The 26067-nt window shown below is 41.1% G+C and overlaps 1 protein-coding gene across 2 annotated transcripts; it reads right to left on the bottom strand.

The window, feature by feature from the left end:
* Window positions 1-6979: 6979 nt before the first annotated feature.
* Window positions 6980-21567, bottom strand: LOC109982419 (chondroitin sulfate proteoglycan 5). 2 transcript variants are annotated; one of them, XM_020631609.3, is made up of 6 exons: window positions 20992-21567; window positions 14778-15567; window positions 13521-13709; window positions 12393-12555; window positions 10099-10251; window positions 6980-8142 (listed from the first exon to the last, which is right to left on the bottom strand). In XM_020631609.3, the coding sequence occupies exons 1-6, from the start codon at window positions 21071-21073 to the stop codon at window positions 7534-7536; spliced, it is 1986 nt and encodes a 661-aa protein (XP_020487265.1). In that variant the 5' UTR covers window positions 21074-21567; the 3' UTR covers window positions 6980-7533. The 2 variants fall into 2 exon arrangements, with proteins under 2 accessions (XP_020487265.1, XP_020487266.1); XM_020631610.3 differs by having other exon boundaries at window positions 12477-12555; window positions 20992-21564.
* Window positions 21568-26067: the final 4500 nt, after the last annotated feature.

Below are 26067 nucleotides of genomic sequence, written 5' to 3'. Positions count from 1 at the left end.
GAAAAAGAAGATCTCCTGAAATCTTTAACCTTTGACTCACCTTATCAAGACACGCCATTTTTACATAATGATGTTAGATGTTCAAAATGTTTGCAATCGTCCTTAATATTTTTTACAGCATGTACTGCAAATGCACACACTATTTTGTGAGGTTTAAACAAGCTAAATGTTGTGACTGAGAGGTAAATGTCAGCGGTTTTCAGCCGGAAACCTTCGCCACAAGAATGTGACCACGGGATATTGAGTAAATCAATATGGAAGCCGAGGGAGGAGGCTGCCGGTGGGGGATAAAGTGAGAGAGAGAGAGTGACACTACTGCAGTTGATGAACCATATGACAACAGCTAAAAGAGGGCTAGACGAGAGGTGGAGGAGAGGAGGCTGAGGGGGTAAGAGAGGCATGATTTTAAGAGGAGTTAATTCTTCCCGTTTCACCTTTGACAGGCAGGAAGCAGGTTAATCTGTGACCTTATCTGTGTGTGTTTTCGGGGTAATAAAGGATTGTGTATGCCTCTATTGTAAACATCCATTAATCATTCAGATAGCATAATAAAGGATGCTTTAATTGCAAATTGTACAACAGCATAAGGCGTGAGCATCCTTTAACAGATTAACACCCACGTACACGCCCACAAGCATTCAACAGCCTCAAGGACATTTTAGACATGCTCATATATTTTTAGAATTTATTTCACATAGGATTCTATTAACCATTAAAACCAGTAAGCCCATTATTGTCTGTTAATACTTTAATTCTCGGTTAATAAATATTTTTGGCAAGTCTGACCCCAGGAGTAAATCGTGCTCTTGCCAGGGACTATTTTTGCTCAGGATTGATTAATACACTTTTTGTGTGTTTTCATTATTTATTGGACTGACCCAAAATACACATAGGTATCTATTTTAACAAAGGGACATGTAGGCCATTGCAACAGAGCGGCTCATTGATGTGTTTCGTATCTAAATGTGTTTTACAATAAAGCCCACTTCCACATTTTAATAATATTCTTCAAGTTTGGCTACATGTGAGATACTTTTAAGTAGGAATAATTCACTGGTTTGATGTATTTGTTTCCTAAAATAAATGATATTCTCAGTTCACCTGAATTTTTCCTGGGAGCCGACACTGATATTTGTATCTCAGAAAAGCAGTCCCCCCCCGCCCCCCCCCAGGACTCACATGGAGAGAAAAAGTGAAATTACTAGCAGAAATGTAAATCAGTATTCATTGTATTCTTTGATAAATTTTCAACAGAGTAGGCCTACACAAAGTTGTTCATTCCAGTCTGCTAGGATGAATTTAGTAAATATGTGCAAATCTAATTTTGAAAACCTCAGAGTAGACAAATCCCCCCCCCCCAACCAATCACCTTCTTGACAAATACACAGATACACAAACATAGTGTCTAACAGTGCTATCTAACCCAGAATTGTTTAACTGTCACTCAAAGTATCAAAAGATTACAACTGAACAAAAAAAGCCCAAACGACATGCGTGGCTGGATACCATAACGAATAGTAAGATATCTCTCTTTAACCTATTTGAGTGAAGTGACCCTTTATGATGCAGCTTCTCCAAAAGCGCACACTCTCTCCTCTAACACACACAGGCACATAAGAGTGATGACATTTCTCACTCCTGGACTGAAAGCCATTCAGACTCACAGAGAGGAGTGCACACAAAAGCAACAACACAAAGAGACCCGGAGACAGTCGGTAAGCAGGGGTCCTCTTAACATTGTTGAGAGTTAAATACATCAAAAAGAATAATTTTAAAATGTATGAAGCATGCAAGCAAATGAAGACCTGGAGGATTTACTGACTATGAACAAAAGATGATCTCTGGCAGAGTCTGTGGGCCATGTTTTAGATGAGTTTGGACCTTTTCTTTGTTGTTACAAGCAAACAAACAGATCAAAAGAATCAAGAATCAGAGCTTTTGTCAGAAATGATTAGAATTTAGAATAAGTTTGGTGTTAAAATGCAGCCAGCTCACTGCACTGTGTGGGTATTCAACTAATTATAAAAACCTTCATCTGCTGTGAAGGCTTCTCAGGAGACCTGTGCGTGTGCTCGTGTGTGTGCTCGTGTGTGTGCTCGTGCGTGTGTGTGTGTGTGTGTGTGTGTGTGTGTGTGTGTGTGTGTGTGTGTGTGTGTGTTGCAGACAGAAGGAAGGGCAGAGTGGGAACAAGTGAGAGAAAATTACATCTGTTTTAGGTCAGCAAAAATACTTTAGAGCATTTAAAGAGGCAGTAATGAAGCTGACAACACACAATACTGGTCAATAATCCACGACACACACACACACACACACACACACACACACACACCTGCATGTACAGTATGCAGACTAATCATCTCGTCAACCCAGCAAAGCTTTACCTGCTGTAGGTCACGTTATTCATTCAGCCCACACACACACCTGTGTTCTATCTCAGCTCACATCTCCTCCCCTCAAAGGTTTTTAAAAAAGTGAGATCATGAGAGATCGTCCTGATATCTTCATGATAACGTCAATTATCACAGCATCATGTTGAATCAGCACACGCTCCCTCAGTCGACACAGTGAATGTTAATGAAGATGCAGATCAGCGGTTTCAAAGTGCCAGAGGATCTTATCTGGATCTACTGTATGCAGGACGCAGGACTGGTGGGGCAACGCTGCCGCTCAGTGGTTCATACAGGAGCTACACACACACACGCACACACACACACACACACACACACACACACACACACACACGCACGCACGCACGCACACACACACACACACACACACACACACAGAAAAAGAGAGAAGTGGGAATAGCAAAGAAAATGTTTTTGTTTTTTTTGTTTTTTTGTGGAGACTCTCCCCTGTGTAGTAGTTAAATATTTTCCAGCTTACATTGACAGACCAGGTCAGACAGACCAGACCAAAAACTATTTTAGTAAGGTAGCTTTGTTCATCAGGACTTTTTCCACATGAACAATCACAGAATTACAATTCAGCTATTTTGACTTTGATCTTGGCTGCTACTGACCTGTAAAAGCACAAACAATGAGATAACAGCTGTATGTGACATATCAAAAACTGTCAAAACTTAAAAAAAACAGGTAGTGGGAGAGCAGAGGAGAAAATAAAGAAATATTCAAAAATACTTGTTTGTGTGCACATACTAAGACAACAAGCCTTATAGTTGTCTATAAAGATGAGGAATAGCTTCTTTATGTCTCTCACGCTTCCTTATGTCTCTCACACTTTTATAAAAATCTCCAACACATCCTAATCCCAGGTTGTTTAATGATGACACTTTGTTACAGCTCTTGAATAGCGACACACATGGTGGCGTGTTTTGCCTGATATATAAAAACACAACTTTGAGTCTGTGTTTCTTTTGTTGAACATGCTGAAGGACTCGATTTGGGCAGAAAACCTACAAATATCAACATCAAAAACAATAAATTGACATTTAGTTTCACATGGGAGTGTCTTCTATACCCTACCCGTTTGTTCTTAAGCTCCTGTTTCTGTCTCATTCAAAGAACTCTGGTGCTAATAAACAATCAGGGTTTTTTAAGGAGTTATTGAACGTCGGGCTGAACAAGCAGTGTTTCTCTGCTGTCTTTTGCTTCACCTTTAAAGTCTGTTTTATCGTGTGTTGTTCTGTGTAAATGTCGTGTTTCTTCATTAGCAACGTCCAACTGATGACAAGGTGTACCCGGACAAAAAGTTTACTTCTACTGGAGGCTACATCAAGCTGAAAAGTTAAACCACCAGTGATTTGCACCGTCAGCACTGATTCTTATTCCAAAAGAAACAGCTGCTTTTTAGTTTTGCTAAGTTTGAATTTATTAAGTTTTTAACTTTATCTGAAGTCATGAATTAAAAAGTGGACCAGGATGCCTACAGACTCCCCAGAAACCTTTTTATTCAGAGACTGTAACTGGACTTGAGCTTGTATAGTGCTTCTCTAGTCTTCTGACTACTTAAAGCACATTTTACACCGTAAGTCACACCTACCATTCACACACTGATGGCAGAGGCTGCTATATGTAAAGTGTCCATCAGTATTAACTAATCCAATTCATACACATTCATACGATACGGACGAAGCAGCGGGAGAAACTTGGGCTTAAGTGTCTTGCTGAAGGACACATTGGACATGTGGCTGCAGGAGCTGGGGATCAAACCCCTGACCTTCCTTTTGAGAGATGACTGACTCTACTCCTTTTGATTTGATTGTTTATAAGCATTCTCATGCACCCACTTTGAAAAATTGTTTCCTGGAGAACTTCATTTCAAAGTGAATGTATTTTAGTTTCAGGGTAACTTCAGAGGGAAACTTATTTTAGACTATTGAGCTCTTGTGTCCTTGCAGAGAAGTGCCGGGGCATTTATTGATGCCCAACAGCTTATAAACACTGACAACAAAGGACACATAGAGGACACACTGCAGGCACCTTACAGACAGAGCAGCACAGGAGAGCTCTGTAGAGGCTCTGAGAGGCACTGAGAAATAAAAACACACTCCACTTTGAAAACCTTGCAATTACTCGTTTCATACCAACATGGGCTATTTCATACAAATGAGAAAAACACAAAGGAAACACTCACCTTCTCCTGATCTATGTGGGAAGATACGTTGCTTTTAAACCAGGAAAATGTCAGAGAACCAAAGCTGAGCCACTTTAGCCTAAAGCTGGAAACCAACAAAGAGGAAGTCACCTTGTGGGAATCATGTTGGATATTTAATTTGAAATGCCAAAAGGAATAAAGTGACCTCTATACTTCCAGAGAAAAACACTGAACACCAGAGAAGATGGAGGTAAGATTCATATCATTATAAAGAACGGTACAAATAAGACAAAAGGGCCTTGATAATATATTTATTCATTAGAAATTAATTAACTCCATTGTGTATCTGAGCTAAAAAAAAAAAAAAGAGGAAAGTATTGTTTATTTGGTAACACTTGGTGTTCAATCTATTATAGCCTACTTCTAATAAAAATGTCAAGTTTGATCTGTTTTTTTTTTTTTTAATTTCAGATACAGCAGATATCTGCTCTGTAAGTATGAGCTCTCCTTTCAGAAAAATAACCTGAATATAAAAGGTAGACGCAGCGTTAAATAACTATAACTTTTTGAAATTCCCTTAAAATCTCTCACTATGACACAATCAATCAATCCTTAATCAATCAATCTTAATTTGTATAGCGCCAATTCATAACAAATTTGATCTCAAGCCAATTTACAAAAAGCAGGTAAAAGACTCTTTGTTATGATAAAACTCCTAAAAAAACCTCTATATTTTCCATCTAGCAACGCTGAAGGGAAATATGGTTGACCTACTGGTTCAGTTTATCTCGTAGCATCTGGCTCACTTTGCCTCATCGCTATCATTTTAGAAATAAAGGCTTAGTTTAGCAATTCAGGCTAATCTTTAGCTAAATTGTTCACATAATTTCATATGTTGGAAATTGACCAACATGTGTCATACACACCTTTATACCTAGATAGATTTACTTTGACTTAAAAGCCATTTTACCTGGAATACAGAAAATGTACTTTGACAAAAAAAAAAAAAGTGTTTTTTGGAGGAAGAAGAAGTTACCTATGTGTCACATGCAGAATCGCTGCTTGTCAACAGGCAAGGCACTGCTTGAGGCTCCAGGCAAGTAGGGGGACCCCAAGGGCTTAGCAACTTTAAACCACAGCAGTGGCTCAAAAAGTGCAAATTTTGCAATGACGGTCAGAAAAAGCATAGCCTCTCCATGCCCTGCTAAACATCACATGTATAAAGATTGTCAATGAAATTGAAGGAAAATAAAGACAAATTATCTGTGGGAGGGAAAAAAGAAAAAGTAAAAAATACAAAGACGAGAAAGCATCGGGGGACTGGCAGACATAATGGTGATGAACGCTGGAGGGGCCCCTAAACAATATTTGCTTAGGGCCCCGACAGACTCTAGAAATAGGCAAAGTCGCCTAGAAATAGTGAGTGGGTTAACTTACCCACTGACTCATCTTACCCCACTCTCCACTGTCCATTGTGTTTTAACTTGGGTTAAAAGTGTGTCCCTTTTACTTATCCAAACAGAGAGTTTGTTCTGAATTGAATTTTATTTTCATTAAGAAAATATGTGTTACTCAATTGGGTTTTACTAAAAGAGAAAAACTTCCTTACTAAACATTAAAAAAACACTTTCCTGCCATGTGGCTCGTTGTAGAGTCACACTAAACACACTATCCTGTAAAAGTCTCAAACATCTTAACTTATCTGATTTCATTTTGTTCAGTTTGATGATGGTGTAGTGTCAAATTTGTGTAGCTAGTAGTTTAGTTCCTGTGCTGTAGAGTAAGTGTAGTAATGGCTCAATCTGCCACTCATCCGTCATTTAAACAAGGACACCAACACACCTCTTCATAGGCTGAGAGGGAAACAAAGATATTTCACAAACAACCTTCTCCCATTTTCGTCTTTTAAGCTGCTAAACTATAGCCTAAAGCTTTTAGCTTAACTTAAGGTAGCTAATGTTAGCAAGCTTTAGTTACATATTGCTGAGAAACGGACAATTTGTTGACCTAATGAATATTGTGAACTGAAAGGCTGTGGGATATTTTTTCAATTCCAAGGAAGCTACAGTAAATTAAGAAATATGTAGATGTACATGTGCTGTGGTTGGTAGCCTACTGTAGATTTTTTTTTTTTAAATCAGACTATAATAGAAACAAAGGTCACATAATTAGCCTTTAGCAGTTTGTTTGTTTTATTTACTGTCTTTTGAAGTGCATGCACCAGACGCTTTGAGATTGGTTTTGGTCTTCACTGTAGTGTTTGCTGTGTCCACAAGGAGGCAGCAGAGTCCATTATATTTATTCAACATGTAATTTGGTAACAAGACAGGAAAATCTGTTCTTCTCTTATGCTAACTGGGTCTATATAGGTCTTAGTTTGTGCCTATATTGTCTGTCCATCTTTAGAGCACAACACCCACACTTGAATTTAATATATATTTATTGAGGATTAGAAACATGATAAAACATACAAAAAAAAGCCTGTGAAGACATTACAAAATCTTAAACACTTTATAGCAAAACATTTACACAAACCAATGATAACACTAAGGCTAATGTGGTAAACCTCTATAAAAATGAACTATATCTTCAGCAGTCACTAACATTGGCACCATGCTAGAAGAGCGTGTTCTTATGTTGGCTAGTGGTTCAATTTGTGCTTTTTTGAACAGAAACCTGAGCATTGAGAAGTTGTTATTTACATGTGTAAATATGTATGACTATACAGCGCTTTATGCGGCTATTTTGGCGCATCCCTGTCTGAGTTGGAGATGTTGTTGTTTAAAGTTTTCCCAGTTGTACTTTTCTGGGCTCCGTGGACCAAGACAAGTTGACATGCTCATCTTGAAGGCATAAATGTAGGGAGGATGGATATATGACCTATAAACCACTAATACAAGAGTTAGAGCAATGATCGCTTGATTGATTAGAGTATGACTGATGTTTGTGTGGATGTGTGGTTGGCTGAAGGCCTGGTCAGGAGAGCGGCAGGGACCGGGTGCTGGCTGGGCTGTACTTCCCCTTGGATGGTGATGGTGGAGGCTGGGTGAGGTGAGGAGAGGAAGGGGAAGGACGAATGTGTGCAATTTTTTTCCCTGTCTCCTCATGCTCTGAATCAGGACCCTGTGACCGACCTCTGGGCCGCTGTAAAAGAGGCGAGCAGGAGATAGAGGTGGGCATGGGGGATTGGTGGTGGCAGGTGGAGGAGGATAAGAAGACAGGCTCAATGTGACTACTGGGTAATGGGTGGCAACTTGGTGAGGGGTGACGACAGGGCGAGGAATGCCTCCCTGACATGGGTTCCCGGGGACTGTGTGGTTGTTCCTTGATGTGTCTGGGTGACTTTGGCACCCTTGGTGACTTTGGTGTCTTGGGTGATTTGGGTGACTTAGGTGATCTGGGCATGGGGTGAGAGGAGTAGGAGTCGACGGTGTGAGCCGAAGGAGTTTGACTTAGAGAGGAGGCGGAGCCTCCATTGTTGGGGACCTTGTAGAGGAAGACATCATACTGAAGGGCCGGCCTCATGTCCGGATGGAGCTTGGCATCTTTAGGGAGGAGCACTTCCAGGCCAATAGTGACTCCATCCTGATATGGGAATATGGTAAGTGGATAAGGAGGCAACAATGTAGGGACAGTCACAGAGGAAAGAATAGTGAAATAAAAGTAAACAAAACATAGATGAAGTATGAAACATTGGGCCATATTTCAAACATAATATCTTAAAGGACCAGTGTGCAGGATTTAGGGGCATTTAGTGGTGAGGTTGCAACCACTTAATTGCTTCCCCTCATTCTCTTGGAACAAGCCTGAAGGTGAGCTCTGTTTGAGTTGTCCTTTCTTGTTAGTGCAACTGATGACTTTGATTTTGATTTATTTTTTTATATAAGTTACCTTTGATATTTTATTAATAGCTGAACCCCCGCCCACAATGATTCACATTTGTACTTAAGTACACTAAAGAAAGATATGTGCAAACATTGTATGTAATAGGAATGACACATGAAGCTGTTTAACCTATACTATCTTTGTTATTCTTTTCTTAAGAGAGCTAAGGATGCCTGGAGAATCTCAATTTTCAAAAAGTGATCAGGCCATCTTCAAAGTTATGTCCTTCAGCCCTTACTCTCAACTGATGTATACACAGACACAAATAATCAGCATCAGACATAGACAAATGAAAAAGGACATAATGATAAATATTCAAGAGATAACATTTCACACATGTAATGCGTTGAGGGTTATAGTAAAAAAAACAACAACAAAGAAACACGTAGGTGCAAAAAATAAATAATATTCTCTAGTAGAAAAATAAAGACAGGATTATAATAATTAAAGCTATAAATAGATTTCAATATTTCTGTTTCCTCTCGATTGAAACTCAAGGGTAGATTAGTTTTAGTTTTAATTAAAACACTGTTACTCTAGTGGGAGTTCAGTTCATTTTGGAGAGCTGTCCATGGTACTGGATTGGTCCACACACTGTTGTTTGTGTGGTTTAATCTGTGAGCAGCCTACTGTAGCACAAAAGCAGGGTCAGCAGTGCATTCTGTTATTATTAGCATGGGAGCGGTTGGGCAGTAGTTGGCTTCATCATGAGCATACATGCAGAGACAGAGAGCAAGCGAGAAAGAGAGCAAGTGAACGAGAGAGGGGACGAGAGAGAGAGAGAGAGATAGAGAGAGGCTGGAGAGAAAGTAGAGCTCATAGCAACACACAGGGACAAGCTGGATAAAATTAAAAAGATTTATTCCAACAACTGTGAACTATAATCCTCCATGTATACCAAAAAAAGTACAAAAGAACCTCAAGTACATTAAAGTATTATAAATCACATTGAAAACCAAGACACAGCATGTGTTATATATTTATATATATTCAAATATCAACTCCAAGCAAATACTTTGACCTCATGTAATCTAGACATATCCACTTATTAGCAAACATGAATAATTCGCAAATACAGATTTACTTGATTTTCACTTACTTCTTTAGCAAATTTTCAGACACTTTTTTTGTTGATAACACCAATGCATGCGAGCAGGAGAGACATTAAGGCGGGGCAGGCAGAGGTGAAGAGGGAGAGGGGTTTTTTCTTTGGGGGGGGGGGGGGGGGGTGGGGGGGAGGAAGAAAGAAGACAATGAAGGAGCAAGAGTTCATTTGCAAGACCAAGGCAGGGCATCAGTAGAGAGGAGAGTCAGTCATTAGTTGGTCCAAGCCAGAGGTTTTAGTCCAGCGTTAGAGGCAGGTGGAGGAAGGAAAGGAGGCAGCGGCGCCACTATATGATCAGCGTTTGCATGGCGGCCTTGTAAACAGGACTATTGTGCTCTTCAAGTTGTGTCTTTGAATTCATATTGTGCTTAAATTTTGACTTCAGGGCCTGATCGGACTGTTTCAAATCCACAATGTACACGGTGTAAACAATGTTAGCCTATCTTGATTTGTTCTTATTAGTGTGTGCATTCTATATTTATTTTGGTCTCCACCACTGCACACTTTTCCAGGTGGTCATATTATACCAGGTTGTTCTGGACCATGTTTACCTCAGCGTTCTCCTCAGTGTTGTTGGGAGTGTGGGCGACAGAGGTGGGCCGGTTGTTCTCGTGTTTGGGGGAATGAGAGTTGAGGATGTTCATGGAGCCCTCTTCCTTGGCCTGTGGGGACTTCGAGGGGTCCACCTGCTTCTGAGGATCATCCTGCGGGGGAAAGTTTTGTGACCTGTTACACTTGCCTTGCACGTACAGTGAACACATTTCTATACATGCACACAGGAGAGAAAGGTCACAGTTTTACGTAGATGTTCTGCAACCCTAATCTACATCAGTTAACCATGTTAGTATGATTGGGTGTTTCTGCATATCTGTGCAGACTTTTAATGCTTTTCTCAAGATTTGGTCTAGAAACAACAAAGAATGTGTTCAGGGTACTTTGAAGACTAATAACTTCCTGTCCTTAAAAATTCTGTTGAAATTAAAATCATAAACATAATTTACATTAAAGTCAGCAGCATTTTCTTGAAAGCTAAAATTGATATCTTTCAATTTACACCAATAGGGGTCAGTGCATGGCTCATACTGGACCTGTGTGCTTGGACATTTATCTTACCAACTACTCATGCATCGGCATTTAAGAAAATACAAATCGGACCTCTGACATTTTAGAACTGCATTGCTGACCATGTGTCTGCGGGGGCTTTTTAGCCTCTCGACCTGACATTTAGAGTATCCAGAAGTCAGTGTCACGCATCCAAAACTACTGCAGCAAAATGCCAGCAGCGCTCTGGGAGCAGAAAGATAAGTCATAATGTGTCCACTTGATTTAACCCTGGAAATGGGATGAAAATGAATGTTTTTTTAAATCCATTAAGATTGCGTTGCTGTTTACAAAGTGTGTGTGTGTGTGTGTTAAATGTATGAACACGACACACCCATCACTGAGACAGCTGTTTGTCTATTAAACGACTGTGTCTGTGAATATGTGCATGTGTTCAGTCCATCCATCGACTCGCTGTCACAGACACGTGAAGGTCATAGGCACAGCAGGCAGGAAGTAGGGCACTATTGATCTGTCACTCTAGCTACTCATTGACAACACTTGCTTAGCACGATTTCAAATATGGGGTAACAAAATTTTAAAAAAAGGTCCCAGGAGCAAAAAGGGCTTTGTTCTCTTGATCTTATTGACTCTATGTTGTTAATCTCTGTTAACATCTGAAAGTATTAGCATGATATCCCAGTGTTTATTGAGATTAGAATTTAAACCAGGCATCAGTAACACTATATGTTGGCTTAATAACCCGGTATGTGAGTACGATTGATGAATACAAAACAGGGAAACACATGAATCAGCCTCCAACACATCCCCCCCCCCCCCCAAACACCAACCAGACATAGATAAAGAATAATGCATACACATTTATATTCAAGGACACACAGGCAGACACACACATGCTCCTACTGAATGAGAATCCCTTTGTAGAAGCACTACATGCACTACCTGCAGGAGGGTAGAAAATGGAAGACCCGCTTCACAAGGACCCTAAAATGGCTGTCTGAATTTCACTGGCACAAGAACAGGCCAAGCAGTAAAAAACAAAACAAAAGGGAGGCCAGGTTCCTTATTTAGTTATTCAGGAAGCTGCAGAGGCACAGGTGAGAGATAGCTAATGTGGAACAACTGGCAACAGGAAGCCCTGCAGGAAGTGATTGATTATTTCACCCACAGAAAAAAGTCGAAAAAACCGCTGATCCATGATCAGATAAAGGAAGAGGATTTGTTAGTGAGGTTTGCAGCACAGAGGGGAGCCAAAAATCTGGCGGCTAGAGGATGCACAGTGGATAGATTTAAAGCGAAGCCAGGAAGGGAAACTGCTGCAGATGATGTGAGCATTTCCACTTTACATACCTGGAAGTTGTTATAAGGGTTTTTTGGTTTATACTCCCAGGTATAGCCGGTTGTCGATGGCTTCTGAAGAGATCCATGTGTTTGAAAAGCATTAAACACACACATACTGTACATTCACAACTTAAGGGGGAAAGCTTGTGAGGAGTTTTGATAAAGTAACCATGGTGAGTTAGATGTGTGCATACCACTATTAGCTGATTGTAAGGTGTTAGATCTGTGCATAAAAAATTTGATTAAAAAAAATAAAATCACTTCCTATGCTGACTGAGTAAGAAAACACAAGAGAGGTTATCATGAACGCACAGTAAAAAAAAAAGGTTTAGGTTAAAAGAGACAAGTTTTACATACAAGTGAGGTGACAGGATGAGTAAGACGAAAGAGACGAAACTGGAGGAGAAAAGGAGAATAAAACAGGAGGAGAGCTGGGGCGTACCTGACATATAATGTTGTCATAGTATGCCAGGTTGTGTGTGTGAGCTTGAGGAGCAGGTGGAGGGGTATCGCACAGTTTCCTTACGTTTGGCTGCGAGCCGTCGGCTGTTGTGGAAACGGAGAGGCCGTCCGTCTGTGGCTCGCTACTCTGTGGGCGGAATTTACTGCAAGAGGGCAAAGAGGAAAAGATGTGTCATAAATGTGTTTGGTTCAAGCAGTCTCTGCTATCGTATTGACTTTGTGAGTTATGCACAAATAAAATGACACCTAAATATGTATGTAGGTAGGCATGTGCTTGTTCATATTTTGATTTTTAATCTTTTTAATTGTATTCTTGATTGGTAGTGCTGTGGAAACATCCAGTTGTGTTCAGTCTTTCAGCCCAAGATAAATGTCCTTATAGGGTAAATAAACTGTATTGTACCACATCGTATCATACACATAATTTGTTATCTTATCATATGGCATCGTATTTGTATTACATCACATCATGTCATGTGTTAAGACATCATATGATATAATACGGTATTGTATCATATTGCATCATATCTCATTGTATCAAACTGTATTATACAGCATCTCACCATATCGTATCATTTCCTATCATATTGAATTTATAATGTAACACCAGGCCCAAATTTTCCTACTTTACCCATTTACAGTGTGAAAATTTGGTCTGGTAGACACATCACACAGAAAATATTCATCACAGTCTAAAAACTTTAATAATTTAGTGGAAACTAAAGGGAATTAGATCATCTCTAAGGACCAGTTTTCAGCTGGCGAGTAGAAATCAAATTGGATTTGATTAAAAAGATTTTTCCCGCTGTTCACTACTTATTCCACATCCCCATTAGGCTCCCCTCTCTCCCTGTCTTTTGCCGTTTCTCTGCTCTATAAATCACTTGCATTGAATATGATTTATCAGTTATGAGGTTGCAGAGTCTTCCAGGAATTAGACTGACTTAAATTAAGCACCCTCTCTTCATCACCCACACAGTAGTGTAATTCACAACGATTATTTTCTCACTTTCACCATCTATTCTTGAACAACTTCACACACACACACACACACACACACACACACACACACACACACACACACACACACACACACACACACACACACCTGCGTTTGCGAAGGCGCTTGTTCTCATTCTTGAGGCGGTGCAGCCTCTTGGCAAAGAACACGATGATCATGAAGAGGAGGATGAGCACACTGGAGGATACGCCCACCACCACACACAACACCTGAAACTCTGTCACCATCCAGTCGCAGCGTGTGCCTTTGTTCCAGATGTAGTCCTGCACGTTGCACCTGGAAAAGTTACAACATTGGCCTTTTTGATCAGCACTTTGACGCTGTTGATTTTGTTAACAGAAAAACACACCAGCCATATAAAGAAGCCAAAAGGTTTAACGTCAGTGTGAATACTCTGCACAAGTGCATTTACTTTATTTATAGCAACAGCATGTAAGCCAGAGTAAAGGGTGTAAAATGTTACTTAGAGCAGATGACATGTGTCCTGAGGTCTGCAGCAAAGCAGGGATTCGGCCTGCAGCCCAGCTCGTAATGAGATCAAAGGATCAGGATATGTGCGTGTGTGTGTGTGTGTGTGTGTGTGTGTGTGTGTGTGTGTGTGTGTCTTTTACAAATTCTTGTCTTTTTCTGTGAAAATGTATGCGTGTGTTTTAAGGGAGCCAGCATGACTCAGCGTGCATGTATGTTTGTATGCGTGTGTGTACCCTGTTACTCAGTTGGTATGAAGACATGAACACAGTTTACTGCCAAGCTTACAGCGAGGCTGCAGGATAGGACAGATGGTGCAATCAAGGCGTGTGAATCTATGAATGTGTGTGTATGTGCACAGGGAGTGTGTGTTTATTTACATGCGAATCCCTCCCTGACCTTAAAGCATTGTCATCTTGCCGGTACTTTCTATGAGTGTCTACATCGGCGGTCACTACACACTCTTTCAACGCCCTGCTTCCAAAACTGAGCTAATCCTTTGGCGACCCCGCTGTGATCTTGACCAGCCCTTATGACACATTAAGCCAACCCTCTGTCTCTGTGCGTGTACATGTTTTCAGTGTGTGTATGCTTCTCTGAAGTGTCCTAAATCTTTTCCTTTGTGTTAGGGAGGGACCATATTGGAAATCCTCCCAGGAAGATAATTAAAAAGGGGAATGTTTTAGGGCCTTAAAACTCCACAAAACCACCCCTGCTGCCCTTTTCATGCATATACTGTACGTATCCTCACGCTACTAAAAACTGATAATCCTATTTCTTTAATAAAATGATTTTAAAAAACATTGCTTCTTACAATGTCCACAAGGATAGGAAACGTCATGTCATGTTAATCAAAAAGTGTTCTTGTTTTCTCACCTGCAGAAGGCACCCATTCCTGCCACCACAGTGCACACTCCTCCATTAAAGCAGAAATTGGGTTCAATGTCACACTGAGGCACGCACACCCCAGGCCCCGAGCGCACAAAGCCGAGTCTGCAGCCGTCAGCCCCTATGGCGCCACCAAAGCCTGCACTATCACCACTGTTCGGCCGTGGCCTGGGAGTAGCCAGTAAGGAGGGTTTGCTTTCTACCTTAGGAACCCCGTTAGGTCTCACATTTTCAGAAACAACAGGAGCACCAGACAGTAGCGGGTTCTCGTCCTCCATGTCAGGCGGGGGTGAAGGGGTTGGCTCAGGGTCTGGGGTTGGATCTAACGCAGAGAGGTCGTCATCGGGGGAAAGGTAGTCATAAAAGTCAGAGAGCGTCCATGCAGTTGGACCTCCACTTTTTTGCTTCTGAGGTTTTGGGACTTTGTCCCAATCCAGAGCACCATCAGGCGGAGCAACATCCGGGGTAGGGCTATGAAACGCCACGGTGATGACGTCATCAGACATGGGGTTTCCTGGTTGGTCTGGACCCGCCCCTCCAGCAGTGAGCTCTTCTCCCCCAGTTGTGTCCTCTTCTATGAAGTCCAGGTAGGTGTGTTTTTGAGAATGATGACGTTTAGTGGAGCTAAGCGGGAGTGTGCCCCCGAGCCTGAGCCCTGCTCCTATCAGGTGATCTCTTTCTGCTGAGTCATCGCTGAGCACCATCCCAGTATTCAAGGCCCCCTTGTTGACAGATGATTGGTTGTGGTGATGATGGTGCCTGCCAAGCGAATGCCTCCCTGTCAGTCATACACAAACAAGCATTAAAGATCCAATCGAACAATCATGTATCATACTTCGATCAAATTGGAGGGACTTAAAACAACTTTGATACAAATTTTAGTTCCAACCAAGTGAATTGATTGGACAAGAGGTCCATGAGAGCTTATGTGTAGTACAGCAGCACTGGGACATTTTACTATATGTACGCATTAGTCCCTCTCAGGTGTTCTAAATACCATAAAATAACAATTAAAGCAAACTGTCTTTGTCTTAGTCATGACATACGCCACTAAAGCAACTGTCAAAAGACTATTTTTTCACCTGTAACATGATAAATCCAAACATACAGATTTAAACATACAAAATCATCATCAAACATTGATGATTGAAGAAAGCAAAAGTGCAAGAAATGTAGGTGTTCATTTTCTGTTTCAACAGTCCAGTTCCAGTCAAGCTGTAAAACTAGTTGTCTGGTTTTGCTAAATGAATGAACAAAATAAATCAGATGTAGTAAACTGCCGTGTAAAAGCAATATTACCGTTTGTACTAAATATTAACATCTATCAATGAAAGTAGCACAAAGAAGATTTTGTCAGTTATCTTGTCCAAATGTAGATTTAAAAAAAGATTAACAAAGGCAAGTGTGCACACATTATCATGTTTCTTTTGTGGATTGGAGCTTATCCCAATGTACGAGCTCTGTTTAGTTTGATAAACACTGTGGCCCAAGGATGAGATGTGAATAATTTAAACAGATCCCTATAGTATTCTGCAGAGATGCCTTCAAGCTGTACAGGCTCGTTTTCTCCAAGATTGCTCTTATGTCAACATATCCTTCACCATAGATTCAGCTAGATTCAACAAACACAATACGATAAAAAGAAAATGCAATAAGAAAAAAATTGGGTTTTCATAAAAGAGCTGCCTTGTGGAAAACGGTGGCTCAACAAAGAAACCCTCTGCTGTGGTTCCTGGTTAAAAGCTAAGTGATTCATTATCATGAACTCGGAACAAGTTGAGGACTGCTGTGTTATCAGACCATGGTGATACAGGATTAGGCATGTTGAGTGAATGACTAATGTGCTCTACTGACCGAGACCGGGTGAGGATTAGATTAGGATTTAGAGCTATATGTTGGAGGCTGACTTGTCAGACACCTCTCCTGTACTTTGCAATCTGCACAAAGTCACAGTGGCAGAGAGAGAGAGGAGAGAAGAGAAGAACAGACTCACAAGAACCCTTACTTCTAATTGATGAGCTAGTCGTTACAAACTCACTTTTCTGCAGCCAAACTTTGTTCAGAACCCACAAACTCTTTTAGAAACAAGTGGAGATGCCAAAGTATCCATAAAAAGTAGACCTGTAGGGCTGATTTTTCCAGAGACTGTATAATACATGGACATAGTCTAAGCGACGTTACCCATTGATTTCTGAAGCAGACTTTTAAAGCCCATCAATGGCGGAAACACATTGTTGGAAAGGCCGTCTCAAACTTACATCCGGTCAACCTAGTAAAAGGCAGAAAGCTGGAGCTGAGGCAGGCCTTAAGCCCTCTGACAAACAGCTACAATGTGCCTGCCCATCAGTCAGATCAGCAACACCTACTATTATGAATACCTTTTAGCCCAGATATCATCAAACCAGATGGAGATGTAGAAAAACATCAACCCACGTACAGTGTACTATTCAGACAAAATTCATCTTTCCAACCAGGCTCTAAACATGCTTGTTTCTCCCGTAAAAAAAAAATACATTTTAGAATGGCGCTGAACCGGACTTTTGCAGTCTCAAGTGAACACTCGAGGAGCTGCATATTTTTGCACTTTCACAATAGCTTCATTTGTCATGTCAACACCAGAGGTTGCAGCTTGAGCTTCCATCAGTAGTTTGATGCGAACAGATTTTATACATTTGGAAAATATGTATTAATTATCTTGATGACACATGAAGATTGATACCCCTGCTAATTATCAAGATAAAGCTAGCATTTGTTTTTTAGCTTAGTAGAAAAAACTGTACACATGAAAAATGGCCACCATGAATTCTTTCATTAACCTCTGAACAGATCGAATAAAGCTGTTTTTATTAAGTTGCAAAGTGGAGCTAACTGGCTGCAGGCATTATAGTTAGCGCACATATTAAAAGTGGTATCAATTTCAGAACGAGGGTTTTGGTAACTTCTGGCAGAGCACCCAAGTGTTTCAAATGTTTCTGCTTGGCTATGCTAAATGGTAGCTAGTAGCATTTTTTCAGTAAGGGCCATAATAATTTGTGATCTATCTTTAAAAGAAAGTAACATTTTGCATTTAGTTAGAGGATTGGACAAAGACTATTCCCAATCGTTTTGCAAAGCTAAGCAATGCTTAAGCTGCATGCATACATTTATCAATTGGAACATAGGAGTAGGAAGACTTTTTGGATGTAAGTTGTAACAGCAATAATAGCATATGTGTGCATTTCCCACAGTTTCAAATATATCATTAGTGATAAGAAAGAAAGAAAGAAAGAAAGAAAGAAAGTGATGTTGATCAGTTTTGGGAAATGTTTTCCTGCACTTGAGTTAATGTTCCCACAGTTTACTGAATTCCAAGGACCCATTTATACACACTTTTCCACTGACAAAATACTTGGCTGGATGGCTTCTCCTCCACTGCTTCCCTCAAATCACTGTGTCCAATGAGATCACTGTGTTCAGTGTCTGGCACTTCCATTCAGAGCTAATACTAAAACCATCTGAACGTGCCTTGAGTCACGAAGACTAGTGGTGGCAGAGGAACCATGAGATCCTCCTCAAACACACACACACACACACACACACACACACACACACACAGACAGACACACACACACTCTCTAGTTGCCATGGTGAGATGTAAAGAGGTGCCATGTTGAAAGGAGGAGTGGGGCGAGGGAGTTGCAGTGGAAACAGAGAATCTAGTGTTTCGCTCTCTCGCTCCCTTGTTTTTCAATCAATCAGCTGCCAGTCAGTAAGTGTTGATATGCCAACTCCAGCTCTGAGAAAGAATCTGGTAAGGAATGAACATGAACACATCATAATCTGTAAAAAAAAAAAATAGACATGCACGTGCACGTTTACACTGACTTAAAGTGATTCAAATTTCATTTAAAAGGTTCAATTTGCCAATTTGTTCCCTGTTGAGATTTAGATACAGCATCCTGTTAGAAGCTGGCAGTCTCACGGCGATTATGAGGGAAAAAGGGGAACATGAAGAGATTACAAGAGCAAGACGAGCAAATTGAACGAACAGGCCCTTGCCCCTGCCCAGCGATTCGATTTCTCTTTAAAAAAAGTGTGTGATTTTTGGCTTGAACTGCTTGCTGAGTAATCACCATGGTAATGCATTTTACCTGAGGTCACTATGCTTGGCTGGGTCAAAGAATCCCAGCAGCCTTGTAATTACACAAATTCTAAAAATGTAAACCTGTTTGAAGGCTCTTCCCAAGAAATACATTTTTTGGTGAGAATTTAGATCTCCTGCCACAGGCTGCCACACCCAACCATTTTAGTTTTTCTTTTTTCTATTGAAGCTGTATCCTTCCACCTTGGTGCATGTGTGTGAATAGAGGGGAGTCAGTGAGATGCTGATGATCTGATCTTTTGTGACAGTAAATGAGATTTCTGGGGCTACAGGGCAGATGGACCTCACAGTATGCATTCACTCTGACAGTGAACAAACACACACTTACATGGCAGAGCTCCTCTGAGTCTGGCTTTTTTTTTTCCATATGCTATGCCAAGGAAGCTACTTTTTATTTGTTCTATATGCAAGGGTAAACATTTTTGGGGTTTTATCCAGGACTCACACAATTAAGAAAAGTATTTCAGGCTATGTATTAACAAGTATTACCTGATTTAACAAGCAGCCAAAGAGAGGGCTTGAGGACATTATGATTTTTGAACATAAAAGAGTACAAACGATTAATGAATTAGCCACATCAAAGAAATAATAACGGGTACATTATTCAATAATGGTAAACATTTGCTCTTGATTTATATAGCCTAATTATTTAACGTCACAAACCTGCTATTGAAGCAAAACTTTACATCACTTGCACCAATAACGTGGTTTGTCCCAAAAATGACGTAATCATAGTTTACTGAGATACATCTGAACCGTAACAGAATATTAACATAAGCCTCAGCTTTGTGCATTTTTAAGCTTTTAATTAGATTGAATTTATGTAAAAGCAAAATACATCTTTTCACTGCACATGTGCAGTGAAATAGAGATTATCCTTTACGTCTCTCTTAATGAGTCGAAAGACATGCTCGCGCACCCCGGGTTTTTGCAGGGTAAGAGAGGCTCATAGCTTTTTTTTTACCGGTCAATATGTCACTGTGTTAACGCCTGGTTACACATCGAGGGCGAGAGATGCGGCGAGAAGGGGCGGGAGCGGTTAAAAACAGTGGCGGCGCGTGCCCACGTGAACCCCGACGACCCTCTGGTGCACGAGCTACCCTGTTGCTGGGCAGCGACTGCAGCGCTCATTTCAACATTATGATTATTTTTTTTTTCACGTGCAACTATTCTCATTGCTCGCGCCGCCATGGTGTGGCATGGGGCATGCAGATACATATGTGTCATAGTTTCCCCAGTGCTTATCTTAACGCACGGACAGTGTCAGAAGGCGAGGGGGGGGGGGGGGAGGATTAAGCAGGTCCGATTAATTTGGGCATCACCCTAAATGTCTGGAGGAATTCAATCCTTTCAGTGCCGTGAATAGGCTTCCTGTAGCAGCCACGGTGCACCTAATCCCGCCTCTGTCTGGGCCACTCACCGCGGCGGCTAGACGCAGCTGCAGAATAGGCTACTTAAATGTCATGCGTTTGTTTCTTTCTTGGATCACAGGCCCACCTTTCCTCCTTATGCAGGTACCAAACCATTTAGTTTATGGAACAAGTCGGTTAAGACGAGGAGGTATTTTTTCCTGACTACAGTTCAAGTTTTATTGATGGCCGTATCCATAGCTGTCAGCAGGAGAGGCAGATATGATCAGAAATAGCCTATTGAATTTGTCAGCACAGCCTAATTGATTTGAAGTATTTTTGATCTACAAACTCATATTTAAAGATGAGATCAATGACATTGCCTATTATATTCCGAAATGCAATAGGTATTTTCATTTTCAATGTGTTTCTTTTTTTTAACTAGTCCATAAAATAAAACTACATCAGCAGAAACATTCCTCAGCATGCAGGTTACAATTGGTTTGTAAGAAGGACTCTCAGTGGTGACAATAAAAAAAGATGAATCCAAATGTATCATCAATTCATTTGAAAAGACTGCTGCATCCTAATGCTGCAAATGTATTTGTCATTTTTCATATAACATCCATATATCAATGCATGCAGGTAGCCTATAGTATTTTTTTTTTACGCACGTACAGGGTGGGACTCTGGTATGGAGCAGTGGGCTTACCGTGAGCTTTAAGGGGTGCGATGACCAGCGAGATGGTCAGCAGCACATGCCAGGTCCCCAAAGGACTGTCAGCACGAGCCATAGTTTGAGCTTTTCCTTTGACACGCTTCTGCTCACTGAGAACCTGATCGTCCCTCAAGGTACCGCTCAGATTGTGGGGCTGTACGATAATCCTCACAGCGGATCCTCCAAAAGTTCAGATCTTGCCGGTTTTCTCCATGTCGCCGTTATCCTCCCTGACAGCTTCTGAGTGCGTCTGGACCTTTTAACAGCTCGGGTTCGGTTCCATTGTACCACGCGGGTCGCCTCTCCTCCACACCTTTCAGCGCGCGCGTGTCCCTCTGCGCTTTTAGGGGGGTCCGTCGACCGGCAGCACGAGCAGCACCGCGAGGGCCAGTGTAGTAATGCGCGCGACCTGCGTGATTTTAATGAGCCGGGTTCGCTGCTGCCCTGCCTTCATGCATGTAGTCCGTTAAGCTGTTCCCTCCAGAAAGGTGCACGGCAAAGCACGGCAAGACGCGCGCACACTGTGCGTTTGGGTCTAAATGTGCCAGAGCATGCACGCATACACACACACACATGCACGCACGCACACACACACACACACACACACGCGCACGCACACAGTAGAGTAAATGTTAATCAGTGGACAGCCTGAGCTTACTGCTGTAGAATGAGGGATTTAAACAGCGTCTGTTGTCACTAGAAGTCAATATGCTCCATTTTACACAACAGCTAATGTGTGAACAGTGTCCACCCCCCCCTCTCTCTGGGTGGTATTTATATGTCAGTGGGTTATTTGGGTGCATGTGTCTTTCACCATCAGAGAGAAGAGTGTAGGTTTGCCCAATATAGTTAATCCTCTCTTACTTTTTATTGTAATAGGAACAAGACAATAGCATCTGCTACTTGATGTCACCCCCACCGGCCCCCAACCCTCTAGACACTCAGATTCCCACTGAATCAATGGATCTTAAAATGAATCCCTAGCTCAAATCCTGCTCGCAGTGACAGGAGAGTGGGGTTGTATATGAGGAGGAAACCGTACAGTGAGGGAGAAGGAAAGAGAAATGTATGGACAAAAGAGGGGATGAGAGAGGGAGATTGTGTGTGTGTGTGTGCGTGTGTGTGTGTGTGTGTGTGTGTGAGAGTGTGTGTGTGTGTGTGTGTGAGAGTGTGATGGGATTCAGGGGACAGACAGACATGAGCTATAGTGGCTAACGTTGAGGAGATGGAGCCTCAGAGTGGAGGAGAAAAAACAACAGAAAAATGTTCACTGATGCTCTGCCAAACAGAGCAGAACGAAATTGTTTCCGCACTCGTTTACCCCCCCACCCCCAAACACACACACACACACACACACACACACACACACACACACACACACCCTCATCTGCTATTATAAATACACATACAGGCACATATATCCCATCTTTAGAACTCTCTCTGTATAGCAGAAGATCTATACCACGTGTTTTGCTTTTTTCAGACAAAGGAAGGGTCAGTACTGTGCAGCATGAACAGATGGATCACACTGAGAAACAGAAAGGAGGAATAGAACACCTTAATCTACGCCAAGCCCTGTGTCTGTGTGTGTGTGTGTGTGTGTGTGTGTGTGTGTGTGTGTGTGTGTGTGTGTGTGTGTTTGTGCATGTTGTGATCAAGCCATGTTGGTTTTCTATCATTTCCCTGTGTTGAACAGGGTGGGGTGGACAGGATGTCCAGATCTCCTATAGTGTGTTCTCTGTGTGTGTCTCTGAGATTGTCCAATGTTCCAGCATCCACCCCAGAGTGAAGAAGATGCTGATTATTAAGTTACATAACATAAGGGGTTTATGATTGCCAGGTAAGCACCGTGTGGTCTTTCTTGAGCAGCAGAGGATCTATTCATTATCAAATGGGAAGCTCATCCATTGAACATGCAGTACACCCAAACTTTTATTAAAGCAGGGCTCATTTTTTATGTCAACCTCATTTAAGATGCTGTGGAGGCGATTGATGTCCCACCCTGTGAAAAATAAGACAAAGAGATTAGATTAAAAAGACCCTTTCTTTAATTCCTCTCCACACTTTCCCTTTGATGGGCTGCCTCTTAGTTAGATCACATGTGGTAAAAGTAGTAAAAGTAGTAGGGGAGTGGTGTACTGGTAGCTCAGCTGGTTGAGCTCATACGATAAAGAAAAGTCTTGAACATGGAAACTCCTCAGATGTCACTGTAAACTACAACTGTAGTGTTCGGTGGATTAAACAATCTTAGAGAAACCAATTCACATTTTAGACTTTGTTATTGTATGGTTCTCTGATTTTTATGAGTTGCCACTTCCGTTTCTGGATATTGAGACGCAGTATATGGAGATATGGCAGGAGGCCGAACATAGATCAAAGGTTATTAATGGCAGAGGAGCTACACATACTACACCAATAATCAACCATAAATGCATTATTAGAGTTTAAGAGTATGAGCATGCAAGGCTGAATGGTGTTAAGTTGAACAACTTGAAATCAAGTTAAAAGTCAACGATACCTCAAGCAAGACTTTTTGATTCTCTTTCTTGTTATGCCCTTTCTGTGTTTCTTTTTCCTTCACACATAACCCTCTGTCTTGGAGTGACATTAGACAATCAACTCGGTTTCGAACAGCACACCAGTGACATCCAAAAAAAGAGCTATCAAAGATTGTCAGCCATCCGCAGACTGAAAGGACTTTATGTTGCCCCCCATCTCCTCCTGCTGCTGTATCAAAGCTTTAGCCAACCCATCCTACTGTATTGTTCCATCAGCTTCTTTGACATGTTATCTGTTAAAAACGAGGCCCAAACTCACACGCATCACGACCACAGCTGCTAGAATAATTGGTCTCCAAAACCGAACTCAACAACAGAGCCATCGCACGCATTGCAACCTTTATAGAACAGGACATCACACATCCACTGAACACCCACCTCAGCCCACTTCCCTCAGGACGGAGGTACAGAGCACTGAGGTGCAGAAGGGCTCGCCTTGGGAAAAATCTGATCCCTGCTGTCATAGAACTAAAGGCCTTGCTGAACAGGCCAGAGTGGGAACTCTTGATAGTTGTTTAACTCTGATTGTTTTGTACTCTGTGTTTTGTGTATGTGCTGTGAGAGACAGTGCTGTGAAGAAGAATTTCCCCCATGGGGACAATAAAGTCTAAAAGTCTTAAAGTCTAACTCTTTCAGATGATGGTGCATGCATGAAGGTAGGACCCTAGCACAGATGGTATAGGCAGACGTATGAAATTTATTAAGCATAGGCCTACATTGCTTCTAGACAGGTATGAGCAGTTTAAACGTGGAAACAACAAACATGCAGGTTGGTACACGGTTGGAGTACAAGGAACATTCAAGAGGCAAAAGCTTTACAGAAATGAAGCAAAGTAAAGCGGCGGTTTTACAAGGCTGAAAGGCTTGTGAATTGGTTTGGGTTGTGTCATACGGGAAATTAGTTACAGGTGAGCAGGTTAGGTGGAGAATTTCATGTGGTTAACACGTTTTATGGTGATACAGGGAGCAGTAATTTAAAAAGTTTCATGCTTGTATGTGAGATTTTATACATTCAACAAATGTTCTTGTTTTGTCTTTTAAAAAGGAATAAACTACATGCATGTAGAACATTATTCTCTATCAGTGTCAAGGTTGGTTAATACGTTTATTTTCCTTTTGTTTTCAGAAAAAAAAAGACCATCTGATGGTCAAGTTTGTTCCTTTTAATTAAACTGGGAACACATCCATGAAGTCAAAACCCTGTAATAAACAAACAATCAAAAACAGAAAAATCTGTGTGTTTTTTAACATGTTTTATGATAATAATGACAACATAAAGTAATATTTCTTAAACCAGGCATACTGCCAGCTGGATTGGTATTGTCAATTATTGCTTTGATGCAAACTTGAGTTGGTGCACAGAAATGGCTTTTGGCTCCTGTTTTCCTTAAATGTTGAAGAATCCAGAAATCTCAGTTTTGAGTCATATGCTTTTCCTAGTCTTCATTTTTCTAATGTGTACCCACACTGAACTCTGAATTTTCTTTCTGTTCTCATTTTGTCTCTTTAGTTTATTGTTGAAGCGTTGTGCTGTGCAGTGGGGGATGCAGATAACCCCCCAACATATACTAAATGTGTAAGATGAGACAAGAAGCTTACATTCATTCAGCACCTTTCAAACTTTATTGTATATTAACTTGTAATATTTAACTGTATTATCTTGTAAAAAAAAAATATAAATCTGTATATTGGTTAGGATTAGTATGTATATTTTGTATATTTGGGTTTAGTATTTGTATATTTACTGATGTTAGGCTTGCTCCAACAGTATTTCGTTGTACTTGTACAGTGACAATAAAGATGTATTCTTATCTTAAAAGGCTTCCTCTATTATCCCCTACACGGCATGCTACCACCCTCTACTGGAGGCATCGCACATTGCACTTTGACAAACCACACCTTTGTAATACACAACTGCACACGTGATCGCCACACGAAGGAGAAACCACTCGGCTGCCCCCGACAGGCTATGGTACGCCGCTTCGCTCCCACCCCACACTATTAAAACTGTACCCTAAAACTCAACAAGCAAGAAAGTAAAAAATGTAGATGTTAGGAGTACTCAACTCCCCGGGGTCTTAGCTTGAGACAGGGTCCAAGTCCAACAGGGCTTCGCTGGACTGCGTGGACGGAACCCGGCGGGCTTCAGCGGGGCTTGAGAGGAGCGATGGAAGCCACGGCACAATCAAAATCATCCAAAAAAAACAATAACACAAATAAAAATTACAACAATGTACTTGACTTTAACGTTGTTAAATTATAAAAAAACATTTCCAACCAAGCACACTTCTAAATCAAATGTTGGTGTGCACCATTTGGTCACCTTTCTTGAGAAACACTAGTAACACAAGATAAAAGTGGAAAGTTGCCTTAAATGTGAGGCAAGTTAAGCAAATAAAAAGTAAAAAAAAATAGAGCAGAGATAAATAGAATTCTGTGTACGTTGTGGAGCTAAAATTCACTTAGTTGTCGCTCCCTTAACGTAGTTTTCACGTGACATCACTCACTCTGA

The sequence above is a fragment of the Labrus bergylta genome, chromosome 19, assembly GCF_963930695.1.
Source record: "Labrus bergylta chromosome 19, fLabBer1.1, whole genome shotgun sequence".
Taxonomy (NCBI): domain Eukaryota; kingdom Metazoa; phylum Chordata; class Actinopteri; order Labriformes; family Labridae; genus Labrus; species Labrus bergylta.
The sequence above is the reverse complement of the archived record's forward strand: the minus strand, read 5'-3'. Positions and strand labels throughout refer to the sequence as shown.

Excerpts from the sequence above, each read along its gene's own strand:
- LOC109982419 (XM_020631609.3), bottom strand. The coding sequence starts at position 21,073 with ATGGCTCGTGCTGACAGTCCTTTGGGGACCTGGCATGTGCTGCTGACC. Across the intron at positions 15,568-20,991 it reads CGCACCCCTTAAAGCTCACG|GGAGGCATTCGCTTGGCAGG; the intron begins GTAAGCCCACTG and ends TATGACTGACAG. Across the intron at positions 12,556-13,520 it reads AAGCGCCTTCGCAAACGCAG|TAAATTCCGCCCACAGAGTA; the intron begins GTGTGTGTGTGT and ends GCCCTCTTGCAG.